General features: G+C 36.3%; 1 protein-coding gene across 3 annotated transcripts in view; it reads right to left on the reverse strand.

The window, feature by feature from the left end:
* KLHL1 (kelch like family member 1) overlaps positions 1–27,602 on the reverse strand; it is a 376,595-nt gene that overhangs the window by 163,118 nt on the left and 185,875 nt on the right. For all 3 annotated transcript variants that reach the window (XM_081547214.1, XM_081547212.1, XM_081547211.1), the window contains one exon: positions 19,089–19,301. In XM_081547214.1, coding sequence (XP_081403340.1) covers positions 19,089–19,301 — 213 coding nt within the window. The remainder of the gene's footprint in view (positions 1–19,088; positions 19,302–27,602) is intronic.

Consider the following 27,602-nt stretch of genomic DNA (forward strand, 5'->3'; position numbering starts at 1 on the left):
AGACTATAACTTATATAGTATCTATTTTAAAAAGCTATTCTTTCAGTTAGGTGACATGATGTTCATTTTTTAAAAGCTATTTGGAAGAAAAAAAAATTTTGCTTTAAAGATAATAATCAAATTTGATTATTTAAACATCCATTGATTAAATCATTATCCCATGCCAAATGTAGATTTTTAGTGAAAAAAAAAAAAAGTGTCCTCAGAAGTATACCTGAAATATTTAAATTATCACATTAACATCCTTAGATTATTGTTCTATAATTTTTGTTCTATAATTTTTCTATAATATTGTTCTAATAATTTTAACATTCTTAGATTATTGTTCTATAACATAAAATGCATTAAAAATTACTAAATATTTTTCAGGCAGAGTTATATTTAATCCCTTTTCTACTATACTTGTCTTTGGGTAATTTAATGAAGTTTCAGTTTCCTCAAGTATAAAGTAAATATCTGCAGTATATTATAAGTATGTGGTGAAACGTTTAAGGATATAATATGCATAAAGCATTTAGTATTATACCAGATACACTATATTTTACTACTAAATAAATAATAAAATAGACATCATGACTATGAAAAATCTCACTAAAAATAGACATACACAGATTATGTATTTAAAATGTATGATTGGCAGTTTAAAACTATAAACATGATTGTAATAATTTTCATTAATTGTGCAACATGATACATTTAAACATAGTATTTATACAAAGAAATAAAATATATGGAAATATTTAGATAGTTGTAAATAACATTGAGAAACTGAATAAATAATTACATGATCACAAATTTCAAGGAAAACATTTATAAATGACAAAATATTACTTAATTGTTGATTAATTGTTTTCTTTGAATTACAGTAAAATTAGTCACTGTGGTCTAAATTATCTAGATTTACTCTTGACCTATAACACAGAAAGTTGAGATATTCAGTATCTGTAATGTCATTTCTGCTCTAGTGTCATGATGATAGTTTATACCACAATTTGAGTTAAATGCTCAGACATAAGATTCAAAAGATAATTTTTTGTTTGAAAGTTTATTCTCATGGGTAGATAAAGCATAATTTGAAAATTAGGATTCATAAATTCCATTTTACATAAATCTATGAGTTATTAAAGTAAAAATATTACCTAAAATAGTTTTCTTTAATCCTCAAACCTTAGTTTCTATTGGCAAAACATTAGAAGACTGGTTTTGAAAGACTTTAAGACAATAAAAATCAATAAAAGTAAGGGATGAACATATTTTTTTATGGCATTTTGTAATCATTCACATATCTTCCTTGGAAATTGTGAGAAAATTAATTCAAGCTAATTTATATTGGCCTGATAAGGAAGCTAACAGTAGGTAGAATGACGGATAAACACAACCTCAAATTAACAGAGGTAAAGAAAGAAAATAACACAAATGCTTCATACATTATCCTCTAGTTCAAAAAATAAATTCTATTGGATGAAGTTAAGTAACAGAGGAGTAACAAATGTTTCTGATAATAGCCACTTGCGTACTGTTTTCATTAACTTAAATTGATCATATGAAATGTCAATAAAATGTCCAATTTTTAAGATGAATTGGAAAAATTGATGTATACATGATAAATATTAAATTAACATGTGCTCCATTATCTTAGTGATTAAAATATTGGCATTGCATTACACTGAACACCAACAAGAAAATGTTCCTTTATATTTTGGAATAGAAAACATTACTTCAATAAATTTTGAATATTTGTCCAAGATAATATACAAGTATTTATTATTTTAACATTAACAGTGTGTTGTTATTTTAATAGTATTAAAATGATAATTTTTATTTTGGGTGACATCTAGGTATTTTTCACTTAATTCGAATGGAAAAGAATGTATGTGCCTAATTCGTTGGATAGTCATCAACCTTAAGTTGCTCTTCTCTAGGGAGTATTTATTTTTTTCCATTTTCAGAATCATTAAAGTAATATACTATTTCATTTATCTGATACTCTTGGAAATTAAAATCATAGTAATAATTGTTTCTGCTCTGGGGTTTTGTTTGTTTGTTTGTTTTTGGTTTTGTTGTTAAGTCTCTAAGCTGTATTGTGACCCCATGGACTGAAGCTCACCCAGTTTCCTCTGTCCCTAGAATTTCTCAGACAAGAGTACTGGAGTGGGTTGTCATTTCCTTCCCCAGGTTCTGTTCTATGTGTTCTTTGTCACGTCTGACTCTTTGCAACCCCAAAAACTACAGCCAACCAGGCTCCACTGTCCATGGGATTTTCCAGGCAAGAATAGTGGAGTGGGTTGCATTTCCTTCTCCATGGAATCTTCCCAATCCACGGACTGAACCCATGCCTCCTATGTTGGCAAGCAGATTCTTTACCACTGAGTCACCACATGTGTGATAAAATTTAATTCATTTGTGGTTTCTTCACATAGTTTAAGTTTGCTTCCTTTCCTATTAGGAACACTTCAAATTGTAGAGGTTTGCATTGTAATGCTAACAGTTTATTTTTTAACTTTGTTGTTATTGTTTTCTTTTGGTCATTTAAAAGTTGTAAATGATGACTTAGGGGAAAATGACTACAATGGTGGGCTTCCCAGGTGATGCTAGTGATAAAGAACCTGCCTGCCAATGCAGAAGACATGAGACATGGGTTCGATCCCAGGGTCGGGAAGATCCCCTAGAAGAAGAAATGGCAACCAAATTCAGTATCTTTGCCTGGAAAATCCCATGGACAGAGGAGCTTGGCAGGCTACAGACTACAATGGAAGGAATCTATATTTCATGAAAGATCATTTTTTTGCTGAACGAATGTCATTCTTCAAGTCGTATTTTGCTTTGCATTAATATACTTTGAATAAATGAAAAGTTCATGAGAGTTTTGCAACATTTTTTTTTAACGTGGGTAGGAATACATTTCTTAATTCTCTATAAAGTTATCTATGTTGCAGAATTTTGAGCAGGCTTTAATTCTTAGGAAATTAAAACCTATTTTCAAGCATACAGTGTGACTCTCAAAAGGGGTATTTCCATCTCCTTGCCCTAATGTGGAAACTGAGGTCTAATGAAATTAAATATACTTTCCATGATCGAACACTGAATTAATGCCAAAGTCAATTTAGGATCCACCATTGTGTGCTCACCTATGCACACCTGCATGCTCATGTTTTAACTTTTCATAGACAGTTTTCCAATTCTTTTTTCTAAAGCCAATCTTCCCTCTTGTGCATGATATCCTACCTAAGGTAGTACATTCAAAGAAAATATTTGGTGAGGGGAGCGGTACCAAAATGGCAGAGGAATAGGAAGGGGAGACCAATTTTCCCCCGACAAATCCATCAAAACATCATTTGAAAGTTGAGCAACTTCTATAAAACAACTTCTGAAATCTGGCTGAGGACACCAGGCACTCAGAAAGGCAGTCTAATCTCTTCAAAAGGAGGTAGGACAAAAGCTAAAAGACAAAAACAGAGATAAAAGATTTAGGGATGGAGAGTCGTCCTGGGGAGGGAGTCCTGAAGAAGGAGAAGTTTCCACATAGTAGGAAACCTCATGGGCGTGTCTGTGGGGAGTTTTGGAATCATAGAGGGCAACATAATCGGGAGGAAAAAATAAATAGCAAAACAAACCTCCCAATACATGCCTAATCGCAGGTGCCAGCAGAGAAGTGGCACAGACGCTTGCATCCACCACCAGCAAATAGGGACTAGGCAGGGAGGTGTGAGTTGAGTCATTGGTCCTTAGGGTAAGAACTGGACTTGAATGCCCTGAGGAAAATCTGACAGAGCTAATGTGAGATAGCAACCCGTACAGTGGGATAGCCAGAGAAACAAAAAAAAAAAAAAGGAAAAGACCTTTCCTGTAAAAGGCTCTAACACATCACAGTAACCCCTGGTGCGCTCGCCCCAGAGGCAGAGAGGCAGGCCTGCAATAGCCAGAGACGGAAGGCAAGGGGCTACTGCAATCTTGGCTCCGGAGCCACCAAACTGTGAGCAGTTTTCCATTTGTTAATCACGTCTTCCTGGGATTCTGGACTGTTGACATCTGCCAGGAGTATCACAGCCTGAGATCAGCTCCCCAGAGGAGACACACCACACATCTGGGTTTGTGCTCTCATGGCACACCTGGGTAACTAAGCAGCTGGGACAAGGGAGGTGAATAAAATGAATGGCTAACCTAGGACGGTGTACTCTCCAAGCACCCGGTCGCCTGAGCTACTTGGACCTGGAAACAGCACAAAACTCACAGCCCACCTGGGTCTGTGCCCCTGCGGAGCACCCAAGAAGCTGAGTGGCTTAGTTCTGGGAACTAGATGAAATGCAGGGCCCACTTGGGACAGCGCCCCTGCAGAGCACCCTACAGACTGCGCAGTGTAGACCCAGGAAGTACATGCCACCTTGGGCTGTGGCAAGGCAGTGAGGTCCACCCACTGCAAGCACTCCCTACGCATGCCAGCAGTATTTGCTTGCAATGTCCCTCCCTCCATACAACACAACTGAATAAATGAGCCTGAATAAGTGGCCACCTTCACCCCCTGTATCAGGGTGAAAATTAGACACTGAAGAGACTGTCAATACTTCCTCCATAGACTGTATGGAAATACAAAAGAACCTCCAATAACCAAAGCATTCTTGAGAAAGAAGAATGGAACTGGAGGAGTCAACCTGCTTGACCTCAGACTATACTACAAAGCAACAGTCATCAAGATAGTATGGTACTGGCACAAAGACAGAAATACAGATCAATGGAACAAAATAGAAAACCCAGAGATAAATCCAAGCACCTATGGACAACTTTTCTTTGACAAGGGAGGAAAAAAATATACAATGGAGAAAAGACAATCTCTTTAACAAGCGGTGCTGGGAAAGCTGGTCAACCACCTGTGAAAGGATGAAACTAGAACACTTTTTAATACCATACACAAAAATAAACTCAAAATGGATTAATAACCTAAATTTAAGACCAGAAACTATAAAACCCTTAGAGGAAAACATAGGCATAACACTCTCTGACGTAAATCACAGCAAGACCCTTTATGACCCATCTCCCAGACTGATGGAAATAAAAACAAAAATAAACAAATAGGACCTAATTAAACTTAAAAACTTTTTCACAATGAAAGAAACTGTAAGTAAGGTGAAAAGGCAGTCTTCAGGATGGAACAAAGTAATAGCAAACAAAACAACTGACAAAGACTCAATCTCTAAAATATAGAAGCATCTCATGCACCTCAATACCAGAAAAATAAATGACCCAATCAAAAATGGCCCAAAGAACTAAACAGACATTTCTATAAGGAAGACATACAAATGGCTAACAAACACATGAAAAGATGGTCAACATCACTCATTATCTGAGAAATGCAAATCAAAACCACAATGAGGTACCATCTCACGCTAGTCAAAATGGCTGCCATCACAAAGTCTATAGACAATAAATGCTGGAGAGGGTGTGGAGAAAAGGGAACCCTCTTAGACTGTTGGTGGGAATGGAAACTAGTATAACCACTATGGAGAACAGTGTGGAGATTCCTTAAAAAACTAGAAATAGAAATGCTATATGACCCAGCAATCCCATTGCTGGGCATACACACTGAGAAACCAGAATTGAGACACATATACCCCAGTGTTCATTGAAGCACTGTTTACAATAGCTAGGACATGGAAGTAACATAGATGTCCATTGGTAGATGAATGGATAAAGAAGTTTTGGTATATACACACAATTGAATATTACTCAGCTATAAGAAAAGAACTCATTTGAGTCAGTTCTAATGAGGTGGATGAAACTTGAGTCTATTATACAGAGTGAAGTAAGTCAGAAAGAGAAACACCAATACAGTATATTAGCACATATATATGGAATTTAGACAGTAATGATGACCCTATATGCAAGACAGCAAAAGAGACACAGGTATAAAGAACAGACTTTTGGACTATGTGGACAAGGCTAGAGTGGGACTATTGGAGGGAATAGCATTGAAAGTATATGTTACCATATGTAAAATAGATAACCAGTGCAAGTTTGATACATGAAGCAGGGCACTCAAAGCTGGTTCTCTGGGACAACCCAGAGGGATGAGGTGTGGAGGGAGATAGGAGGAGTTCAGGATGGGGAGACACATGTACACCCATGGTTGGTTCATGTCAATATATGGCAGAAACCACCTCAATATTGTAAAGTAATTAGCCTCCAATTAAAATAAATTAATTTTTTAAAAAATAAAATATTCAGACAATCCTTCCCTCTCTCATACATCATCAAATTTCCCTCTCTTCTGGATCATACCTGTTAGTATATGAACATGCTTGACTCCACCCACCTAGTTTTACAATTAACATCAATTTATTAACTCTTAGTTCCAAAATCATTCTTTTAAGTTATTTAAAAAAAAAATTATCTAGGTCCTTTAAGTAATTTTTCTTTGCCAGCCAGCACTAAGTAAGCATTGATGTGGAGGGCTCTAAAGAGACACTGCAAAAAAAAAAAAAAAAAAGAGAGACACTGCAGGAGGGAAGATTTTGTCTCCTGGTTATGAGCCCACTTAGCCACTAAATAACAATAATGTGACGACTTACCTGAAAGTTCTCCAGTAATTGCCTCCTGTAGTGCATACTGGCCAGAAGAACTAGAAACTACCTCCAAAAGACTCCTCAGGTGATTTTTGCAGTAGGGTGTCTCTTTGGGGACATGTCGGGAAGATTTCTAGTAAGTTCTAGAGAACAGATTTCTCTCTAGCTCTGCCATTATTTTACTAACGTAGTGACTTCTCTACCATCTAGAAAGCCATGTTTGTTTCCTCTTCAAGGAGATCCAGATCTCAGTTCTGGAGGTTGGTATTAGCCTTAAAGGTAGTAGTTACTCCTTATATCTGCTATTTCTGTATTAGATTTCTCTTAATTTCTTAATTTCCTTATCTAAATATTTATTACAATTAATGATTCTTTATTTAAGTTTTTATGTTGAAGTTTCAATGTTTGTTTCTCATCAGTGGACCCAGGCTGACAATTCCAGCCACTTTTAGGTTATTTTTTCAGTTCGGTTTTGCAATTTTAAAGATTCTATGCATTTACATCTTTAAACTCCAGGTTTTTTTTAAGTTTTCTTAGTCTAGTCAAGGCTATGGTTTTTCCAGTGGTCATGTATGGATGTGAGAGTTGGACGGTGAAGAAGGCTGAGCACTGAAGAATTGATAATTTTGAACTGTGGTGTTGGAGAAGACTCTTGAGAGTCCCTTGGACTACGAGAAGATCCAACCAGTCCATCCTAAAGGAGATCAGTCCTGGGTGTTCATTGGAAGGACTGATGTTGAAGCTGAAACTCCAATACTTTGGCCACCTCATGCGAAGAGTTGACTCATTGGAAAAGACCCTGATGCTGGGAAGGATTGGGGGCAGGAGGAGAAGTGGACGGCAGAGGATGAGATGGTTGGATGGCATCACTGACTTGGTGGACATGGGTTTGGGTAAACTCAGGGAGTTGGTGATGGAAAAGGAGGCCTGGCATGCTGAGATTCATGGGGTCGCATGACTGAGCGACTGAACTGAACTGAACTGAGCTCTATTCCATAGAAAACAATCTTGTCAAAGTCATCAAGGGCCTTCATTTTGTTAAGTTCAAAAATCAATTATTGGGCATCAGTCTATCTGACCTCACAGCAGCATCCACACTCCTTTCTGATGGTGTAGTCCCTCAAATCCCAAGACATTAAACTCCTTTGGTTTTTATTCTATATGATTAGTTTCTTCATTTAAGTCACTAGGCTCTTCTTTTTGTTTCTACTTTTTTAACACTTCAGTGTCCTAGAACATCAGTCTTCTTTGCCTTTTATTGGTACGGACTTCTTTGGTGGTATCACCTCACACCATGTTTTTAAGTTATATTTGTGCCAGCAGTTTCTTAGTTTTTAGCTTCCCTGGTGGCTCAGACAGTAAAGAATCTGCCTGCAATGCAGGAGACCCTGGTTTACCCCTGGGGTGGAAAGATCCCCTGGAGAAAGGAATGGCAACACACTCAAGTATTTTTTTGTGGAGATTTCCATGAACAGAAGAGCCTGGTGGGCTGCAGTCCATAGGGTCACAAAGAGTCAGACAGAACTGAGCAACTAACACTTCCTAGTTTTTATCTCCTGGCCATTTTCCCACAACTCCTAAATGATATATCCAATACCTACCCAACATCTCCACTTATAGGCCTCATAGAAATCTTAATAGTACATCCTTCTTCAGAAGAGCTTAAGCCAACAACAAAAAAAACCAACCAAACAAAAAATGGTAATCTCTCTGATTCCTCTCTTTTCTCATTCCTCTAGCTAACCAACTCTATTTTAAAATATATCCAGAATGAAAACGCTTCTCACTATTTTCATTGCTACTAATTCATTACCCTTATCTGACTTCTTCAAAAAACTCTCACCTCTAAACTTCTATCACCAACTAACTGATTTCCATTTTCTTCTCTTGTTTTCTACCAATGTGCTCTTAACACAGTAACAAGAGAAAGTCCATTGAACTATGTACATTAGATCAGCCTCTCCTCTACTCTGAACTCTGCAACAATTTCCATTATGCCCCAAGGAAATTCCAAAGTTTCTAGAACAGGTTTCTAGACATTTAATGATTTGCTTTTTCACCTTCTTCCAATTCTGGCAACTCATCAGTTGCATCACCCCAAAGGCTACCTTATTGTTCCTCAAAGAGTAACAAGCAAAAAAAAAAAAAATTACAAAACTAGCAATATGGACAAGAGGATGCAAGGAATAATGTATTTTATGTATTGCTGTTGCTGTTGTTCAGTTGCTCAGTAATGTCCAACTCTTTGTGACCCCATGGACTGTAGTACGCCAGGCTTCCCTGTCCATCACCATTTCCTAGAGCTTACTCAAACTCATGACCATGGAGTTGGTAATGCCATCCAACCATCTCATCCCCTGTCATCCCCATCTCTTCCTGCCTTCACTCTTTCCCAGCATCAGGATCTTTTCCAAAGAAAATTGGCTCTTTGCATCAGGTGGCTAAAGTATTGGAGCTTCAGCTTCAGCATCAGTCCTTACGTTGAATATTCAGGATTGATTTCCCCCAGGATTGACTGGTTTGATCTCCTTGCAATCCAAGGGACTCTCAAGTCTTCTCCAACACCACAGTTCAAAGGCATCAGTTCTTCAGCACTTATCCATCCTTATGGTCCAACTCTGACATCCATACATGACTACTGGAAAAACCATAGCTTTGACTAAACAGACCTTTGTCAGCAAAGTAATGCCTCTGCTTTTTAATATGCTATCTAGTTTTGTCATAGTTTTCTTCCAAGGAGCAAGCATCTTTAATATTCATGGCTGCAGTCACCATCTGCAGTGATTTTGGAGCCCAAAAAAATAAAATCTATCTCTATTTCCCCATTGTTTCTCCATATATTTGCCAAGAAGTGATGGGGCCAGATGCCATGATCTTTGTTTTTTGAATGTTGAGTTTTAAGTATATATCAAACAAATCACTTATCAAAATTAAAGAATAATTCTATAATTGGACCAGTGTAAATTTTCTCTTCATAGGGTATAGCCTTGAAATTTGCTGAAAGATTGAGTGTTCTTAAGTCTAAGGATCCTGTTTTAATCTCCAGATTTCATCTCTATAAACTCTATGTGCTGAAATATTAAGATAGCTTTATAGTTCATTTAAATTCCCACAGATCATAAATCAAAATCATTCAAAAAGGTTGAATGATTTAAATGGCTTATGCTTTATTAAAAATGTTCCACAATTTTTCTTAGTCCTCTTACAAATTAACATATTCAATTTTAATTTTATCATTCTTATATAATAGGCATGAACAGAAATAAAAATTCTTTTTTTAATGTTTAACTGAGAAAAGTAACTTTTCTTGCACTGTGTGGCCTCTTGATAAGTTCTATGTATATTATTTAATATGTACAAAAATGCTTATAAGCTAGTTTAATATTTGAGTTTTTCTTTCTTTGTGGAATGAACTTTTGCTTTCTGGTTTATTATGCTATCCATGAAAATGGAACCAATTTTTTTTATAGACATTTTATTTTTAAATACACAACTGACTTATGTATTATTCATTTTGATAACTTTATTCTGTTAATTTATCTAACAGAATAAAGAGATTATAGGTCATATTCTATTTAAGACTGGCCTCCCATTGTCCATTCAATAACAGGTTTTCAGCAAAATCTGAATCAATATGCTATGATTCCCCTTGATGAGAGTGTTCCTACTATCCACTGTTAGCTTGATGGTAAAAAACCGACTCATAGGCTTCCCTAGTGGCTCAGATGGTAAAGAATATGCCTACAAAGTAGGAGACCTGGGTCTGGAATATTCCCTGGAGAAAGGAATGGCATCCCACTCCAGTATTCTTGCCTGGATAATTCCATGGACAGAGGAGACTGGCAGGCTACAGTCCATGGGATTGCAGAGTTGGACATGATTGAACAACTAGTACACAGCACACAACAAACCAACACAGTGCTTTCTCTCACATTCCAAACAAAAATTCAGTTCAGTTCAGTCACTCAGTTGTGTCTGACTCTTTGTGACCCCATGGACTGTATCATGCCAGGCTTCCCTGTCTATCACCAACTCCCAGAGTTTACTCAAAGTCATGTCCATTGTGTCAGTGATGCCATCCAACCATCTCATCCTCTGTCTTCCCCTTCTCCTCCTGCCTTCAATCTTCCCCAGCATCAGGATCTTTTCAAATTAGTCAGTTCTTTGCATCAGGTGGCCAAAGTATTGGAGTTTCAGCTTCAGCATCAGTCCTTCCAATGAATATTCTAGAATAAATGAAGTTAAAATTCCTAGGACCTAACATAAACTTTCCATTTGTTGATTCAGCAAATACTTATTGAGTATCAACTATGACAGGTACTTTGTGAATAAGAACCTCAAGTCTGATTTTCTGAAGAGTTACAAGGAAAGAGGTAAAAGCAAATAAACTACTACTAACCAAGAAAGCAGTATATGAAAGTGCTAAGAAGAAGACACATTGAAGGTGAGATGTATTTAGTTAAAAAAAAAAATGAGTTAGTGATACCATGATAGGGTGAACATCTTCTAGGCAAAAAAGGACCAGAAAAGGGGTGTGATGGACAGTTGTACCCAGGAAGTAGGAAGTTATTTCTAACTTTGCTTAGAACTGTCAAGTTATCACAATGATAAAAGCAGACCAATGTTTAATCAGTTTTATTGTTGTCTTTAATTATCTATAGACTATGCTTCCCCTTTCATTGCTTACCCCTGAGAAAACTGTATCAATACCCTCTTCTCTTGGGTACCACAGTCTCTAATCCCCAGAATCAACTGGTACAAATGTACTAGAGAAGATATAAACCTGATGTGCTCAAGAAACAGAAGATATGTCAGTGTGTATGTAGTGTCCTGAGAGCTGATAGGATATCAGTTCAGAGGAGTGGTCATGAGACAGTTGATGTAGGGTCTTGTAGGGCAGGGATAATAAAATTTTGTTCTAACCATCTAAATCTCTTTTTAAAGTAATTAATGAATTAATGTTCGGCTCTACTGGGTTTTCATTGCTATCTGTGGGTTTTCTCTACTTGCAGCAAGTGTGGGCTACTCTTCATTGTGATGCACTGGCTTCTCATTGCAGTGGTTCTGGTTGTGGAGCACAGACTCTAGGTGCATAGGCTCCAGTAGTCGCAGTGTGCAAGCTCTAGAGTGTGGGCTCAGTAGCTGTGGTGCATGGGCTTAGATGCTCCTCAGCAAGTGGAATCTTCCCGGATCAGGGGTTGAATCCATGTCCCCTGCATTGTCAGGTGAACTCTTATCCTCTGCATCACCAGGGTATAACAAAGTGTCCAAATCTTAAGTATGACATTAATTGCCAAAGAATGCTTAAACTACTGCACAATTGCACTCATCTCACATGCTAGTAAAGTAATGCTTAAAATTCTCCAAGCTAGGCTTCAGCAATATGTGAACCATGAACTTCCAGATGTTCAAGCTGGTTTTAGAAGAGGCAGAGGAACCAGAGATCAAATTGCCAACATCCAATGGATCATCGAAAAAGCAAAAAACATCTATTTCTGCTTTATTGACTATGCCAAAGCCTTTGACTGTGTGGATCACAATAAACTGCAAAATTCTGAAAGAGATGGGAATACCAGACCACTTGACCTGCCTCTTGAGAAACCTGAATGCAGGTCAGGAAGCAACAGGTAGAACTGGACATGGAACAACAGACTGGTTCCAAATAGGAAAAGGAGTACGTCAAGGCTGTATATTGTCACCCTGCTTGTTTAACATATATGCAGAGTACATCATCAGAAACGCTGGGCTGGAGGAAGCACAAGCTGGAATCAAGATTGCCAGGAGAAATATAAATGACCTCAGATATGCAGATGACACCACCCTTATGGCAGAAAGTGAAGAAGAACTAAAGAGCCTCTCGATGAAAGTGAAAGAGGAGAGTGAAAAAGGTGGCTTAAAGCTCAACATTCAGAAAACTACGATCATGGCATCCGGTCCCATCACTTCATGGCAGGTAGATGGGGAAACAGTGGAAACAGTGTCCGACTTTATTTTGGGGGGCTCCAAAATCATTGCAGTTGGTGACTGCAGCCATGAAATTAAAAGACACTTACTCCTTGGACTGAACGTTATGACCAACCTAGATAGCATATTAAAAAGCAGAGACATTACTTTGCCAACAAAGGTCTGCCTATTCAAGGTTAGTAGTCATGTATGGATGTGAGAGTTGGACTATAAAGAAAGCTGAGCACCGAAGAATTGATGCTTTTGAACTGTGGTGTTGGAGAAGACTCTTGAGAGTCCCTTGGACTGCAAGAAGATCCAATCAATCCATCCTAAAGGAGATCAGTCCTGGGTGTTCATTGGAAAGACTGATGTTGAAGCTGAAACTCCAATACTTTGGCCACCTCATGCGAAGAGTTGACTCATTGGAAAAGACCCTGATGCTGGGAAGGACTGGGGGCAGGAGGAGAAGTGAACGGCAGAGGATGAGATGGCTGCATGGCATCACTGACTCGATGGACATGAGTTTGAGTGGACTCCGGGAGTTGGTAATGGATAGGGAGGCCTGGCGAGCTGTGGTTCATGGGGTCGCAAAGAGTCGGACACGACTGAGCGACTGAACTGAACTGAACTGAACTGAAAACTAGGTCATATTATGTTATCCATTGCAACCTTTTTTTTTTTCCTTTCACATTTTGCTACAGAAAATAAATGTTTATACACATAGACATTACTGTTTATTTACGTAAAGAGTCAGTAGGTATGCTTGTTAGAAAGTTGTGAGAAATGGTTCTCCTTGTTGCCTCAAAAGAGATAAACAATACCAGTTCTAAGACATGAAACAAAGTCTATCTGTATATCTCCAAACTTTTAAATAATTTCTGACAGTGGTAAAAGTGAATTTACCTGAAGACTTTTGGTGTGATCATCCATACAACTGTATTTTTTGAGAGTACCATGCTTCTACTTTCTAAAATAATTCATTAGAAAAGAACATACCGGAATGGATACTTACATATACTTTTAAAATGCGTCTATAACAAATAAATATTTATATACCTATTACAAAGATCCATTTTACTAAATGAGTTAAAACCAGTGGAAACAATAGTTTCAAAATGTTAAAACTTGTTTTTTTGGCATAGCAACATGTTCTTATATTTTATCTTTAAAAAAGGAAATACAGAAAGATAAGTGAATCAAACTGAGTAGCCTCCTTGTGATATGTATATTGTACACATAATCACCCATTCTTTAATATGAAATTTCCATATTTTTCCAATTCCTTTGAAATTATAACTCCCTTGGGTATCTAAGAAAACATGAAAACTATTATGCAAAATTCTGTTCCTTACTTATTTAAAAAGATAATAGAAGTCATTCACCATTTCTTAGAGTACTTCTCAGTTATGTATTTCTTTGATTTTGCCTGTCCCTCTGGTTCTTTCTATAGCTAAGTCAACTGAATTTATTTCAGTATTAGCAATTCTACTTCGGTAGAGAGTAAAATAGGCATTATTGCTTCTGAGATTTTCAAATGTCTTTTCCATTCTTTCTTGAAGCTCATTTTGTCTGCCACTGTTCTCAACTAAGATCCATAGCCTCTACCAAAATTTACGTCTTCTTTTTTGTTTTTCTAAACCAAATTAATATAATTTATACTTCATAATAGCATGTTAATTTTGAACAATAAAGAATATCAGAACATAAGAAATAACTTCTATAACATAATAGACTTAGTAACAAACAAACATAAGAATGCAGATTGTGAGACATGAGGAACTGAAATATGCTTAAGTGAAGTTGATTAGTTGCCTCATGATTATATTGATAAAAGCAGACTCTTACTGTAGTCTACATTTATGCTTTGGCTCTAATCAATCCTTTAATATGTTTTCTTTTCTGCTAAAATGTCTGTCATTGTGTTTACTTTTCTTTTTACTTTAGAAATTTTGTGCGTGTGTGCACTCACTAAATAGAAACAGAAGCGATATAAAAACTTATAGGTTATTTAGTTTAACTTTACCCTAGAAGCACATATCACTCCCCCTTTTTTTAAATTTTAAACATTGCTAAATCTCCTTTGCTTTTGCATTCTTGCCTTGGTCAGTAGTTTATTATGTTTTGCTTAATAATACTATAAGCAGCTCATATCTGGCCTTTCAAATATTGTTCTGTCAAGCACCTGAAATGTATCATTTAAATCTATAGGAATTATAAAAAGATAAGTCAAATTCTTCTCTCAAATCTCCCTGAAGAATCAGTCCAAGGACTATTTCTTTTTGAAAATAAACTCCTACCACACTAGGAAAATGTAGCTTCTTCTTCCTTTAAATATTTCTAGTATTTTAAAATATTACATATTACATAATTTTATGTAAATATATATGAGTCTGGTGAAGAATCTGCCTGCAGTGCAGGAGACACTAGTTTAATCCCTGGGTCAGGAAGATCCCCTGCAGAAGGGAATGGTACCCAGTCTTGCCAAGTCTCTATTCTTGCCTAGAGAATTCCATGGACAGAGGAGCCTGGCAGGCTACAGTCCATGGGGTCGCAAAGAGTTGAATGTGACTGACTGACTGACACTTTCACTTTCAAATATGTGTATAATATATATTACGTATAATATAAAATGCAATGTAATCACATATGCAATGTAATAAGATACACAGTATATACACACAGGTCAGCTGAAGGTTAAAAAAAAGAAAAAACTCCATACATTAATCACTGTCAGAATTAAGAACAAAATCTGTATTTACTGGTTCTAAAACTCATCAAGAAAAAAGTGTTTTCTGATCAACCTATGACTTTTCTGAAGAATCTTAAGATGTTTAGCAGCTTTGAAAATTCATGTAAAGGCTGGAAAATTCTAGATTTAATTCAACTTTTTAAAACTCTGGTCAGACATTGAAGTAAATAGGAAACTAACAGCAGAAATAAACATTGCACTTATTTCTCACCAGAGAGAAAAGAAACAGTATCAAATGCAACTAGAGCAGTCTGAGCTATACAACTTATTAGAAAGATGATTATCATGTTGATTCTCAATTTACTCATTTGTTAAAAGATAATAATAATGTTTACTATATAGGGATATTATAGACATTAAATGAGATAAGTTTGGTGGCTAAAGAAAGAAATGTGTGTTAGTTCCAATTCCTTCACTCTTCTTCCTTTCTCAGCCTTTTTTATAAGAATCTTCAGAATTGCTATATTCAGAACATTTTAATGATCTTCCAGTTTAGACAGTAAATAAGGAAACAACATATACTCACAGTAGAATTATCTCTGCATATGTTCATATCTAGCCAGCCTAGATTTTCAGGAAAACTGAATTTTTCACTAGCTCTATGACTTTGAAAAATCACTTAACTTCTTTGAACCTGTTTATCTCTCTGCACATTATCTTGCAATTGTGCTTTTTAAGATTAGAAATATTGTATGGAAAGTGCTTATAAAGGCATGTAATTCATTAATATTAGTTATGGAAGTGATAAAGCTTCCTATATCTAAAGACATTTTTTTATGAAAAGAAAATGTGTTTTACTCTTTCCTCCTGCACATCTGTTGCTTGAAAATATATATAAAACTTATGCTTGTAATGCTCCCAGTTTGAGAGATGAGGGATGGAAAGTAGATAAATGCTGTATTTACATCTATCAGGCACTGTGATAAAAGGTAAAAGTCTTTACTAGGTAGTTTCAGCAAAACACAATAATAATTTATTTTCTGATGTTGATAAATATTGCTTCACTAATCAAAATAAAGCAGTTGTACCAGTCAGAATTAAAAACCTATGTGTAATGCATAGGCTTAAGAACAAATAAGCCAATAGAATGAACATCTTTGTTCTGATGTAAAGAAGATATAAAAATATACAGAGATGTAAAGGTAGGAGGAACTCCCATTCTTAATGACAAAAGAGTGGACAAGGAGTGTATGAACAAAAGGCACATAGTGAAAAGATGGGACTCTGGTCATGTTTTTGGTCTCCTCTGGTATGTGTCCTATTACATATGATGATTTCTGAGCATCAATCTGACTTCAAGCTCCCCACATTTCAACAAAAAAGCTGAAATGGGTGGGCAGGATCAAAACGACAAATTACCACATCATCTATCATAGGTTAATGGCTATCTGCTTGTGTTGGCTACTCGTGATCATTGGCCATTTCTATTCAGAGAGAAGATGCCCAAGCTCTGAGAATATCTGGTATCAGAACCTATCTGGGATTTAGAAAAATCCAGTGCATGGCTTTACAATCCATTACTTGTCTAGTTACCAAAATGCATGTATCCCTTCAATTTTTAAGAGACTGTTCAGTTCAGTTCATTTGCTCAGTCGTGTCCGACCCTTTGCAACCCCATGGATGGCAGCATGCCAGTTCTCTGTCTATCACTAACTCCCGGAGTTTACCCAAACTCATGTCCTTTGAGTCAGTGATGCCATCCAACCATCTCATCTTCTGTCGTCCCCTTCTCCTCCTACCTTCAATCTTTCCCAGCATCAGGGACTTTTCAAATGAGTCAGCTCTTCTCATCAGGTGGCCAAAGGTATTGGAGTTTCAGCTTCAACATCAGTCCTTCCAATGAATACTCAGGACTGATTTCCTTTAGGATGGACTGGTTGGATCTCCTTGAAGTCCAAGGGACTCTCACGAGTCTTCTCCAAACATCACAGTTCAAAAGCATTAATTCTTTGGCGTTCAGCTTTCTTTATAGTCCAAATCTCACATCTCTACATGTCTACTGGAAAAACCATAGCCTTGACTAGATGGATCTTTGTTGGCAAAGTAATGTCTCTGCTTTTTAATATACTGTCTCGGTTGGTCATAACTTTTCTTCTGAGGAGTAAGCATCTTTTAATTTCATGGCTGCAGTGTCCATCTGCAGTGATTTTGAAACCACCAAAAATAAAGTGTCTCACTGTTTCCCCATCTATTTGCCATGAAGTGATGGGGATGCCATGATCTTTGTTTTCTGAATGTTGAGCTTTAAGCCACCTTTTTCACTCTCATCTTTTACTTCATCAGGAGGCTCTTTCGTTCTTCTTCACTTTCTGCCATAAGGGTGGTGTCATCTGCATATTTGAGGTTATTGATATTTCTCACAGCAATCTTGATTCCAGCTTGTGCTTCATCCAGCCCAGCGTTTCTGATGATGTACTCTGCATATAAGCTAAATAAGCAGGGTGACAATATACAGCACTGACCTACTCCTTTTCCTATTTGGAACCAGTCTGTTGTTCCATGTCCAGTTCTACCTGTTGCTTCCTGACCTGCATACAGGTTTCTCAAGGAGCAGGTCAGATGGTCTGGTATTCCCATCTTTTTCAGAATTTTCCACAGTTTATTGTGATCCACACAGTCAAAGGCTTTGGCATAGTCAATAAAGCAGACTTGGTGTTAGCATAAATTTGCAGAATGCATTTAGGTGGGATTTCCATACATTTTCTCTTTTCTTTTACTTTATTTATTTGAGTTGCCAAATGAAATACAATTATTACTTTATTCATAAATGTTCATTTATTTCCCAGTTTTGGCCCAATGTTTTCTTTTTTCTTAACTTTCCATTCTTAATCTGTGACCCTACTTCCCTTTCTCTTCACTTTTTACTAACAGGTTATGATTGTCTATTGTTTCCTGATTTTCCAATTCCCTATCTTACATTCTTAGTAATATGTGAATTGTTGAAAATGTTGATGGTGATTTGGATTCAAATGGACAGGCTCCTAATATACCTCATACAAAATGTATACAGACACACACACAATTTTATCTATCATTTCAGAGGTCAGAGCCACCTTCAAGCTTATGTTTGGATGCCCTGAGATGCCAGACACCCTGAATTGACAATGCTATTCATGGGTGATTTTTCAACATTAGAAGTTGTTTTACAGACACAAGACCCTGAAACAGGGAAAATTAATTATGCTTTTTCTTATAAGTTGAATGAACTTGGTATTTTATCATATGACCCGTGTCCTACATATCTCATTAATAAACTCAGGTGGATGGTACATTTGGTGTGTGGATTCTCTTTAGTCCCAATTATAAAAGATTTTATTGTTCCAATTGCCAAATGTTGTTGCTTCATAATTCTCTGCCATTCAGTAATATATCATATCCTTCTATAAAGGTTTGAAATCTCATGCTTTGAGCTTTTAAGAATATTCTAGGGAGATATATTATTCAGAAAATGATCATGCAATTGTACCTTACGTTAGCAAGCTGGATACTAGACAGACAGGTAGTTAGATCAATCATCAAAACAGGGAAGCAGAGAATTAATAATTGCAATCTTCTAAAAATCTTTAAAATATTCTATTGAGATTAAGTGCTTTACATATATTATCTAATTTGAGCCTCATAAAATTTTTGTGTGGTAGTATAATTTGATTTGATAAAGAAATTAAACTTCAGAGAAATTGACATTCCTACAACCATATAACCATTATTCACTAAGTGGCAGATTTGGGAATCAGAACCATCACCCATCAAGTAATAGTAAAACATTGGCTCGTGATATTTAATTTTAACACAGAATTTTTCACGTGCTCTTAGCTACAAAAACAGCGTCTAAATACCTGAGGTGGAAGGAGCGGCAGTCTTATAAAAGCCAGAAGCATACTCAAGTCATTGCATCTCCTCTGCATGTCGTATTTGACCCACATCATTAATGCATGGAAAATGGTTTCTTCATCGGGAACATTGACATCATCACTGGCCAGCAGTTTATGGAGCTCCTCAGCTGGAAGCAGTAGAAACTCTTGATTTCTTATAACTTCCATTATGTTTTCCTACAGGGAGAAAAACAGTTTGGCATAAATTTGGCCTCAGTTTTATTTAGCTAGCAAAGCCTCCCAGAAAGAAATGAGAAAAGTAGTCAATAAATTTTGTTCTCATTATAACATAATCCTTGAGACGTAATCCTTCAGAAGCTAGAAGCTGTTAAGATGAAAGCACTGTAATTGTAATTGAAGTGTAAATGTATCCGAGAGAGTACAGATCTTGTAATAACTGGAGGATTATAACACTGAGCTTTGTTATGCAGGCAGAATGTACTAAGTGATTAAATGTTCAAGTTTCAAGTGGACTGCTATGTATGATTTGGTGACTATGAAAAGAATAGCATTTCAACTTGTTAAAAACTTGACTATATATACATCAATCAGAAATTGGGAATAAAATTATACAGATCTAACACTATAAGATGCATCACTCTTTATTCAAAAGGGAAAAAAGAGAACAGAGCATAGAAAGTCACAAAATCCCATATATTTCACCTTCTTAATATCTCTCAAACCTCTCTCCTGACAGTTTCTCTGACTTAATTTAGATTCCCATTTATTTTCTCGCAGATTGCTGCCATACCCCCAAATGACTCTGCCTGACTCTATCCTTAGCTTCTCTAGTGGTCCCGCTGTACTGTTGTGACAAGGATATTTCTAAAACATAAATGTGCTCTTGACACTATTCTAAAGTTTTACTGTGTTTTTCTTTTTTTTTTTCCCTTTTATATTTTGGGTGCAAACCTTTTGGCTAAGTATATTGGTTCTTTATGACCTGACCTCTTCCTGATTCTAAACATTACGTTTCCAAACTTGTTGGCACTTCTGCCATAAAATTACTCATTAAATTTGCCTTATTCTCACTCCATTGCTTAAAATGGCTATTACCACCTTTGTTGTCCTAATTGCTTTCATTTTTCAAGATTCAGTTCAAAAACTAAATGTGGATATGTATATATCCATATATATATGGATATGGATATCTATCTCTCTCAATATACATATATACATGTATGTATGTATGTATATATATATATATATATATATCAAGAGCTCTCTGTTCACTCCCATTTTATCTGGCTGCCCTATCTTATATGCATGCACAGTGCATGGTACATGACATATCAGTTATCAAAATGCTGTATAATCTTTTGTGTACTTAGGGATCTTATCACAAACTTTGAGCTCCTTGAGACAAAGACTTTGAATTAAACTTTTATATCTAGATTCTGGAACATAGCCAGTGAATAGTACAGATTTATTGAATAGATATATTTATGATCTTAGAGAAAAATAAATTTTGAGATAGTGAACTTCAGTGCAGTGTTTTTCAAACACTTTTTAAAAACTACTTGTTGAAAATCTTACATTTCATCACAGTGTCTTATGTGTCTAATAAATGGTAAGAGAAGACAGAGATTTGACTGTTGGCCTCTACTTTTGTTCCACATTCCTCCATGTCTCCTGAGACAACCCCAAGGAAGATAACTAAGACTTCTCAGATGATAGTTTTAAAGCCACAAAGGTGGCAGATATCTTGATAGGATTATTGTTTTAATTAAAACTTGAAGTAGTGGTACTTCTCCTCCCCCCAAACCTTGGTTACTTTGTGTCCTGCTAAAACATAGCAGAAGAGGCAGCAAGTGCTGATTCATCTGTTTGTCAGAACAGATTTAAACCTGTTTGCTGAAGACCTGACGCATGTTGTGAATGTATTCTTAGAATCAAATCCAAGGCTTGAAGGGCCTTCAGCTTTCACAAAAGCAGATCAACTTTTACTTTCAGGTCTTTAGCTATTTTTTCTTACATTTGGCCTCACAGAATAGCCGATTTCATGAAGTAATTTTGCTCCCTGTGTTTCCTGTGTGCCTAATACAATACTGTGAAAATTCAAAAATCTTTATAGTCAAAGCTATGTTTTTTCCAGTAGTAGTAGTAATGTTAGTGGCTTGATTGTGGCCTGACTCTTTGCAACCCTAGGGACTGTAGCCCATCAGGCTCTTCAATTTGTGGGATTATTCAGGCAGGAATACAGGAGTGGGTTGCATTCAGATGTGAGAACTGGACCATAAAGAAGGCTGAGAGCTGAAGAACTGACGTTTCTGAAATGTGGTGCTGGAGAAATCTCTTGAGAATCCCTTGGACAGCAAGGGGATCAAACCAGTCAATCCTAAAGGAAATCAACTCTGAATGATGCTGAAGCAGAAGCATACTTTGTCTATCTGATGTGAAGAGTTGACTTATTGGAAAAGACTCTGAAGCTCGGAAAGATTAAGGACAGAAAGAAAAGAAGGTGACAGAAGATGAGATGTTCCGATGGCATCATTGACTTGGTGGACATGAGTTTGACCAAACTCTGCCAGATAGTGAAGGACAGGTAAGCCTGGAATACTGCAGTCTGTGGGGTTGCAAAGAGTCAGACACAACTGAGCAAGTGAACAACAGCAACAAAATAGAACCCACCTGCCAATGCAGGAGACATAAGAGATAAGGGTTTGATTCTCGGGTCAAGAAGATCCCTGGAGGAGGGCAAAGGACCCACTCCAGTATTGTCACTTGGAGAATCCCATGGACAGAAGAGTTTGGCAGGCTATAGTTGCAAAGAGTCAGAAATGACTGAAGCAACTTAGCATGCAGTTACATATGATATCTATTTACTAAATGAGCCAGCTGTGTGCTCTGAGATTTAGTGCCACCAAATTTCTCTAAAGAGCTGCAGTAAGATAAAGAAGTTTCTGGAGAATCCTGGAAAGACTTTTTGTTCATCTGTTTTTCCAGTTACTCAAAAATCTATGCCTCTTTTAAACTATACGCGGAATTGTATATCTAGACCATCATTATATAGCAAGGGGTACCATAAAAATCAGCTCTGTGAAACTCTTAGCAGTGCCTATCATAAAGATATTGTTCAAGGATTTCATTTTATTTTATGGTGTACTCTTATGATGACCCTTGGGAAATATTTCTTTCAGATTTCAGTAGCAGGAATAATTGCACTTCTCCGGTGTAAATTGGTTTGTTTTTATCATGGATGTTGTAAATTATGAAATTGATCAGATTCATCTTTTTATTTGGCTTCTAGAAAACTTTGAGTCAAATTGAAATCTAGCAGAGAGGAAGGCTATAGCCTTTTATGGTTTGATTTCTTTTTCAGACAGCTCTGGTAATAGCTTCATTTAATATTACTACAGCAGATTTTTTTCTTCTTTTTTTCTTATATCTAATCTAGATTGCATTCTTATAACTTTGTATCTGTATAAATTATACTATATCTTTGGTAAATAAGAAATATTGTTTTTAAATATTGCTATAAATAAACTATCCATTGGAAGATAATATTGGATATTACTGAATCCATCACACTGACATATAGATTATATTGTTTTTTTATATTGTTTTTTATTGTTTTTTAATTTTCTTTATATATACTGGCATTCTGAAGTTCTCTTAAATCTTTTTTTTTTCTTTTTTTATCCTTCAGGTCTCCTTCCAACGATATCTTGCCTAATATTTCCTGTGTTATTTGCAATCTAGCTTCTAGAATCTAATAATTTAAGTGTTATTATTTTTTAATTCACTAAAGAAGAAAAATATCTTTTCAAACTAGCTTCCTTACATCTTAGCTAACTCTTTGTTGCCTGAGAAGATCAAGTAATGAGAGACATCAGTACATTTTGAGCGGTTTATTTTTTGTACATTACTTTTATCACAAGTTCATTCAATCATTCATTCTACACAGATTTATTGAACATCTAACATTTATTCCTGGATAATTGTAGTGAGGAGAATGAAATGAACTTTCATCAAATGTTTACCACACATGGGACAGCTAGACAATGTGCAAAGCATGGGAAATGACTGTCCTTAAGTCAGTAAAAGCTAGTTTTTCAAAAAGACCTGTAATATTAGGTAGGAGCATAAATTAGAAAATGAGAAACAGAAAGAAATGTATTCTGACCAGGGGATACTATATAAACAAAGCCATACTAACACATAGATAAAGGGGCAGAGGTAAAAGTCAAGCTGCCAAAAGCCAAGGAATGGTAAGGATTGCCAGCAACTACCAAGAGTTGGAAAAGGCAAGGAAAGATTTTTCCTAAACTTCAGAGAGAGTCTGTTCTTGCCAGCATCTGGATTTCAGACTTTTAGCCTCTAGAATTGCAAGAGAATACATTTTCATTGTTTGAAGCTACCCAGTTAATCGTACTTTGTTATGGGAGCCCTAGGAAAATAACATATAAGAGAAATTCTAAAAATAATTATGTTAAAAGCTCTCACATAAACCTAAGAAAACATGGCAATTATTACCAATCTTTTGAATGATCAATTCTAAACTCTTTATTTTATGGAATAATATCTTTAAGAAATATCAGTTTTCTAGGGGGAATATCTAACTAGACATTTCTCCAAAGAAGACATATGAATAGCCAAAAAACACATGAAAAGATGGTCAATATCACTCATTATTAGATAGATGCAAATTAAAACTATAATGAGTTGTCACCTCACACTGGTCAGAATGGCCATCATAAAAAACAAAACAAAACAAAACAAACCAAAAAACTACACACAATGAATGCTGGCGAACATGTGGAGAAAAGGGAATCCTGCTAAACTGTAGGCAGGAATGTAGATTGGTACATCCACTGTGAAGAACAGTATGGAGTTTCCTTTAAAAAACTAAAAATAGAGCTACCATGTGATCCAGCAATCCCACTCCTGGGCATTTACCCAGAGAAAACTGTAAGTCAAGAGTGCACCACACTCTACATTGCAGCATTATTGACAATAGCCATGACATGGAAGCAACCTAAATATCCATCAACAGAGAAATGGACAAAATGACTTGGTACATATATGCAATGGATAATATTAATATTAATTTGGCCCATAAAAAGGACCAGAATAGTGACATTTGGAGAGATGTGGATGGCCCTAGAAATTGTCATACAGAGTGAAGTAAGTTAAAGAAAAATATCGTAAAATATAATTTATATGTGGAATCTAGAAAAATGATACAGATTAACTTATTTGCAAAACAGAAATAGAGAAATAGAGTCACAGATGTAAAGAACTAATTTATGGTTACCAAGAGGGGATGGAGGGGTAGGATGAATTGGGAGACTGGGATTCACATATATACACTACTATGTATAAAATAGGTAAATAATGAGAACCTACTGTTTATTATAGGGAACCCTACTCAATGATCTGTAGCAACCTAAATGAGAGGGAAATTAAAAAAAAATAAAAAGGACATATGTATATGTGTAACTGATTTACTTTTCTGTACAGCAGAAACTATCATTACATTGTAAAGCAACTATATTCTAATAAAATTAATTTCACATAAAAATGATTAAAACCAGTTAAAAATAAAGAAATTTAGCTAGCTTTCCCATGACCCAAACGAGTGTCAGGGATAGGAAAAAGTGGTCTGATCTCTGGATCAACTTCTCTTCACATACATTTTCCCCATACCCTCTAAAATTTAAACTTTCTAAAAATGCAGAGCAGAGAGAGACACTTCTTTCCCAGTTGTCAAGGGCTAAGAAGTAACACCATAAAGTTGCTACACTGGTTTTACTGTAAGACTCTAACCTTTCAGGTTAAAACCAATTTTCCTGGGCTTTCGATTATTTGGCTTCTGTGAATTTTTAATGCTTGTGTCAAAGTTGCTGCCTAAGCTCTTGAGCACTACCTCAGAGTTCAAAGGGAAGGGATTCATTAGAAGATAGTCACACCTTGTTACTTTACAGGTAAGACTCCTGGGGCTCAGAGGCACTCATACATAGTCATACCATTAGTCAAGATAGGGATGAGATTAGGAATTCAGTCTTTCATCTTATTATATTACCTGGGCTATCCATCCTTCTGTTATTTTTTCCTTCTTGTTCTTTCTGCCCATCTAATTTAGACTTGCTGACTTACTTTGATCTATGCAACGTTATGCACCCTGATTCCTGAGTGCTTACTTGAATCATGTTTCCAACTCGTTCTTGGTATAACTGGATCCCATAATGTGGCCTGGTAATTAGGGAGAGTCAATAGATTAGCATTGATTTAGGAAGCTGGGCAGGATTTAGATCCTGACCTGACTCTCTATCTGCTGGCTGCGCATCAGGAATTTAGGTTTCTTTGCTGTTGTTGTCATTGTTTAGTTTCTAAGTCGTGTCTGATGCTTTTGCAACCCCATGGACTGCAGCCTGACAGGCTTCGTGGGATTTCCCAAGTAAGATTGGGATTTCCCTCTCCAGGGGATTTTCCAGGGACTGAACCCATGTCTCCTGCTTGGCAGTGGATTCTTTACCACTGAGCCACATGGCAAGTCCCTTATCTATAAATGAGGATAAAAATAGTAGCACTATTGTGAAGATTAAGTGTGCTAAGTCGCTTCAGTCGTGTCAGACTCTTGTCGACCCCGTGGACTGTAGCCCACTAGGCTCCCCAGTCCATGGGATTCTCCAAGCAGGAATACTGGAGTGGGGTGCCACTTTCTTCTCCAGGGGATCTTTCCCAACCATGGATCGAACTGGTGTCTCTTGCTTCTCCTGCATTGGCAGGTGGGTTCTTCACCACTAGCACCACCTGGGAAGTCCTGTGAGGATTAAGCTTGGAGATTAATATTTTTCTTAGAAAAATACCTGACACATTTATCATTAGCCAGTGGCTGTCCTGCATCAGAGCTTACCCTTCCTTTTAGGCTTTTACTGGTAGCTGCATTCACGTTCATGGTTCCTTATCTTCCCTATTTTCTTTACTAATATTCAGTCAACAAACTTTTTTTTTTTTTCCTATGCCTAGTATGTTTTGAATACTAAGAATAGAGAGACAAGAAAAGTAATAAAGAAAAGGATTCTGCCTCCTAATAAACTTACTTTCCAATGAGGAGGACAATATGATGTGAAAAGAGAAGTGTATACAGTTTATGACAAGAGAAAAAAAATGAGAGATTTCATGAAGTCCAGTGGATGAGAATGCACATGAAATAAAGGAGGCCAAGGAGGAATTGGAGTTAGGAGATACACAATTTTTCTCTATGAAATAACAATTTCCCAAACAAGGAAATATTTCTCATAGAACCATAGATTTGGAGAATACTAAAGTAATGTTGATGTTATCTGGTCTAATACTCATATCATTACCTAGCAGGGTTAAGAAATAAAAATTTCTATGACTTCACATCATCTCAAAATGGAAGCAATCTTTGAAGTCACTTAATGTGCACAGTACGTAATTTTGTGCAATGTTTGCCTTGAGATTGTGTTCAGCAATAGGAAATCTACCACTGGAAGAAAGCTTATACTACTGTTGAATAACTGTCAGAAAACTGAACTCATTTTGAAGTAAAATTGTCTTTCTTGTAATTTCTCACATTGTTTCTAGGGCAAATATATTATTATTCTATTGATTATCTTTACAAATACTTGGAGGTTAATATTTAATTCTGATTTACATGTTATAAAGGCTAAAGAACTATTACTTTTTAATCTCTCTGAACTATCTCAATCCTCAAAATCAGAAAAGCCAGAGGAGAAGACACGATTTTCACTGAATTTTCTCTGAAATACCTGCTTTCTTTTCCTTTGTTGTGATTGTTTAGTCCATAAGTCATGTCCAATTCTTTTGTGACCCCAAGGTTTGTAGCCTGCCAGGTTCTTCTGTCCATGGGATATTCCAGGCAAGAATACTGAAGTGGGTTGCCATTTCCTTGTCCAGGGGATCTTTCCTACCTAGGGATCGAACCCATATCACCTACATTGCAGGCAGATTCGTTGCCACTAAGCCACCAAGAAAGACAACTAAAATGAAAATTTGACAGTTTTCTTAGTTAATTCTTTACCACCCACTAAGTGTGCCTACTTTGTTGACAGAATTTTTTTCCCAAAATACTTGAGTAACAAATTTCAAAAGAAGCATTTTATAATAACCCCCAAACTTTATCCAGTTTCAAAAATAGTTTCTGATGGTCATCTTTCAAGATTATATGTGGTAAAGATAATTTTGTTATTAGTCCCTTAAGAAATACATGTCTATGACTGGAAGTATTTTCTGAAAAAATGATGCTAAAGAGATAAGATTCACTAGAAATTGTGGTAGAAAGATAAATTATTTTCTTAGTAAAAAGAATTGGATAAACCCTCAATTCCACTACTTCCTAGTCATTATTTCCTAGGCAAAGACATTTAATTATTCAGATATATCATCTCTTCACCTTGAAAATAGGTTCTATAACAAACACCTACCCTATGAGAATTTGTGACTTGCTATCAAGCAAATTAAGGGGAAAAAATTAGGCAGGAAAACAAA

Source organism: Giraffa tippelskirchi, chromosome 12 (assembly GCF_054371585.1).
Source record: "Giraffa tippelskirchi isolate mGirTip1 chromosome 12, T2T-mGirTip1v1.2.pri, whole genome shotgun sequence".
Classification (NCBI taxonomy): Eukaryota; Metazoa; Chordata; class Mammalia; order Artiodactyla; family Giraffidae; genus Giraffa; species Giraffa tippelskirchi.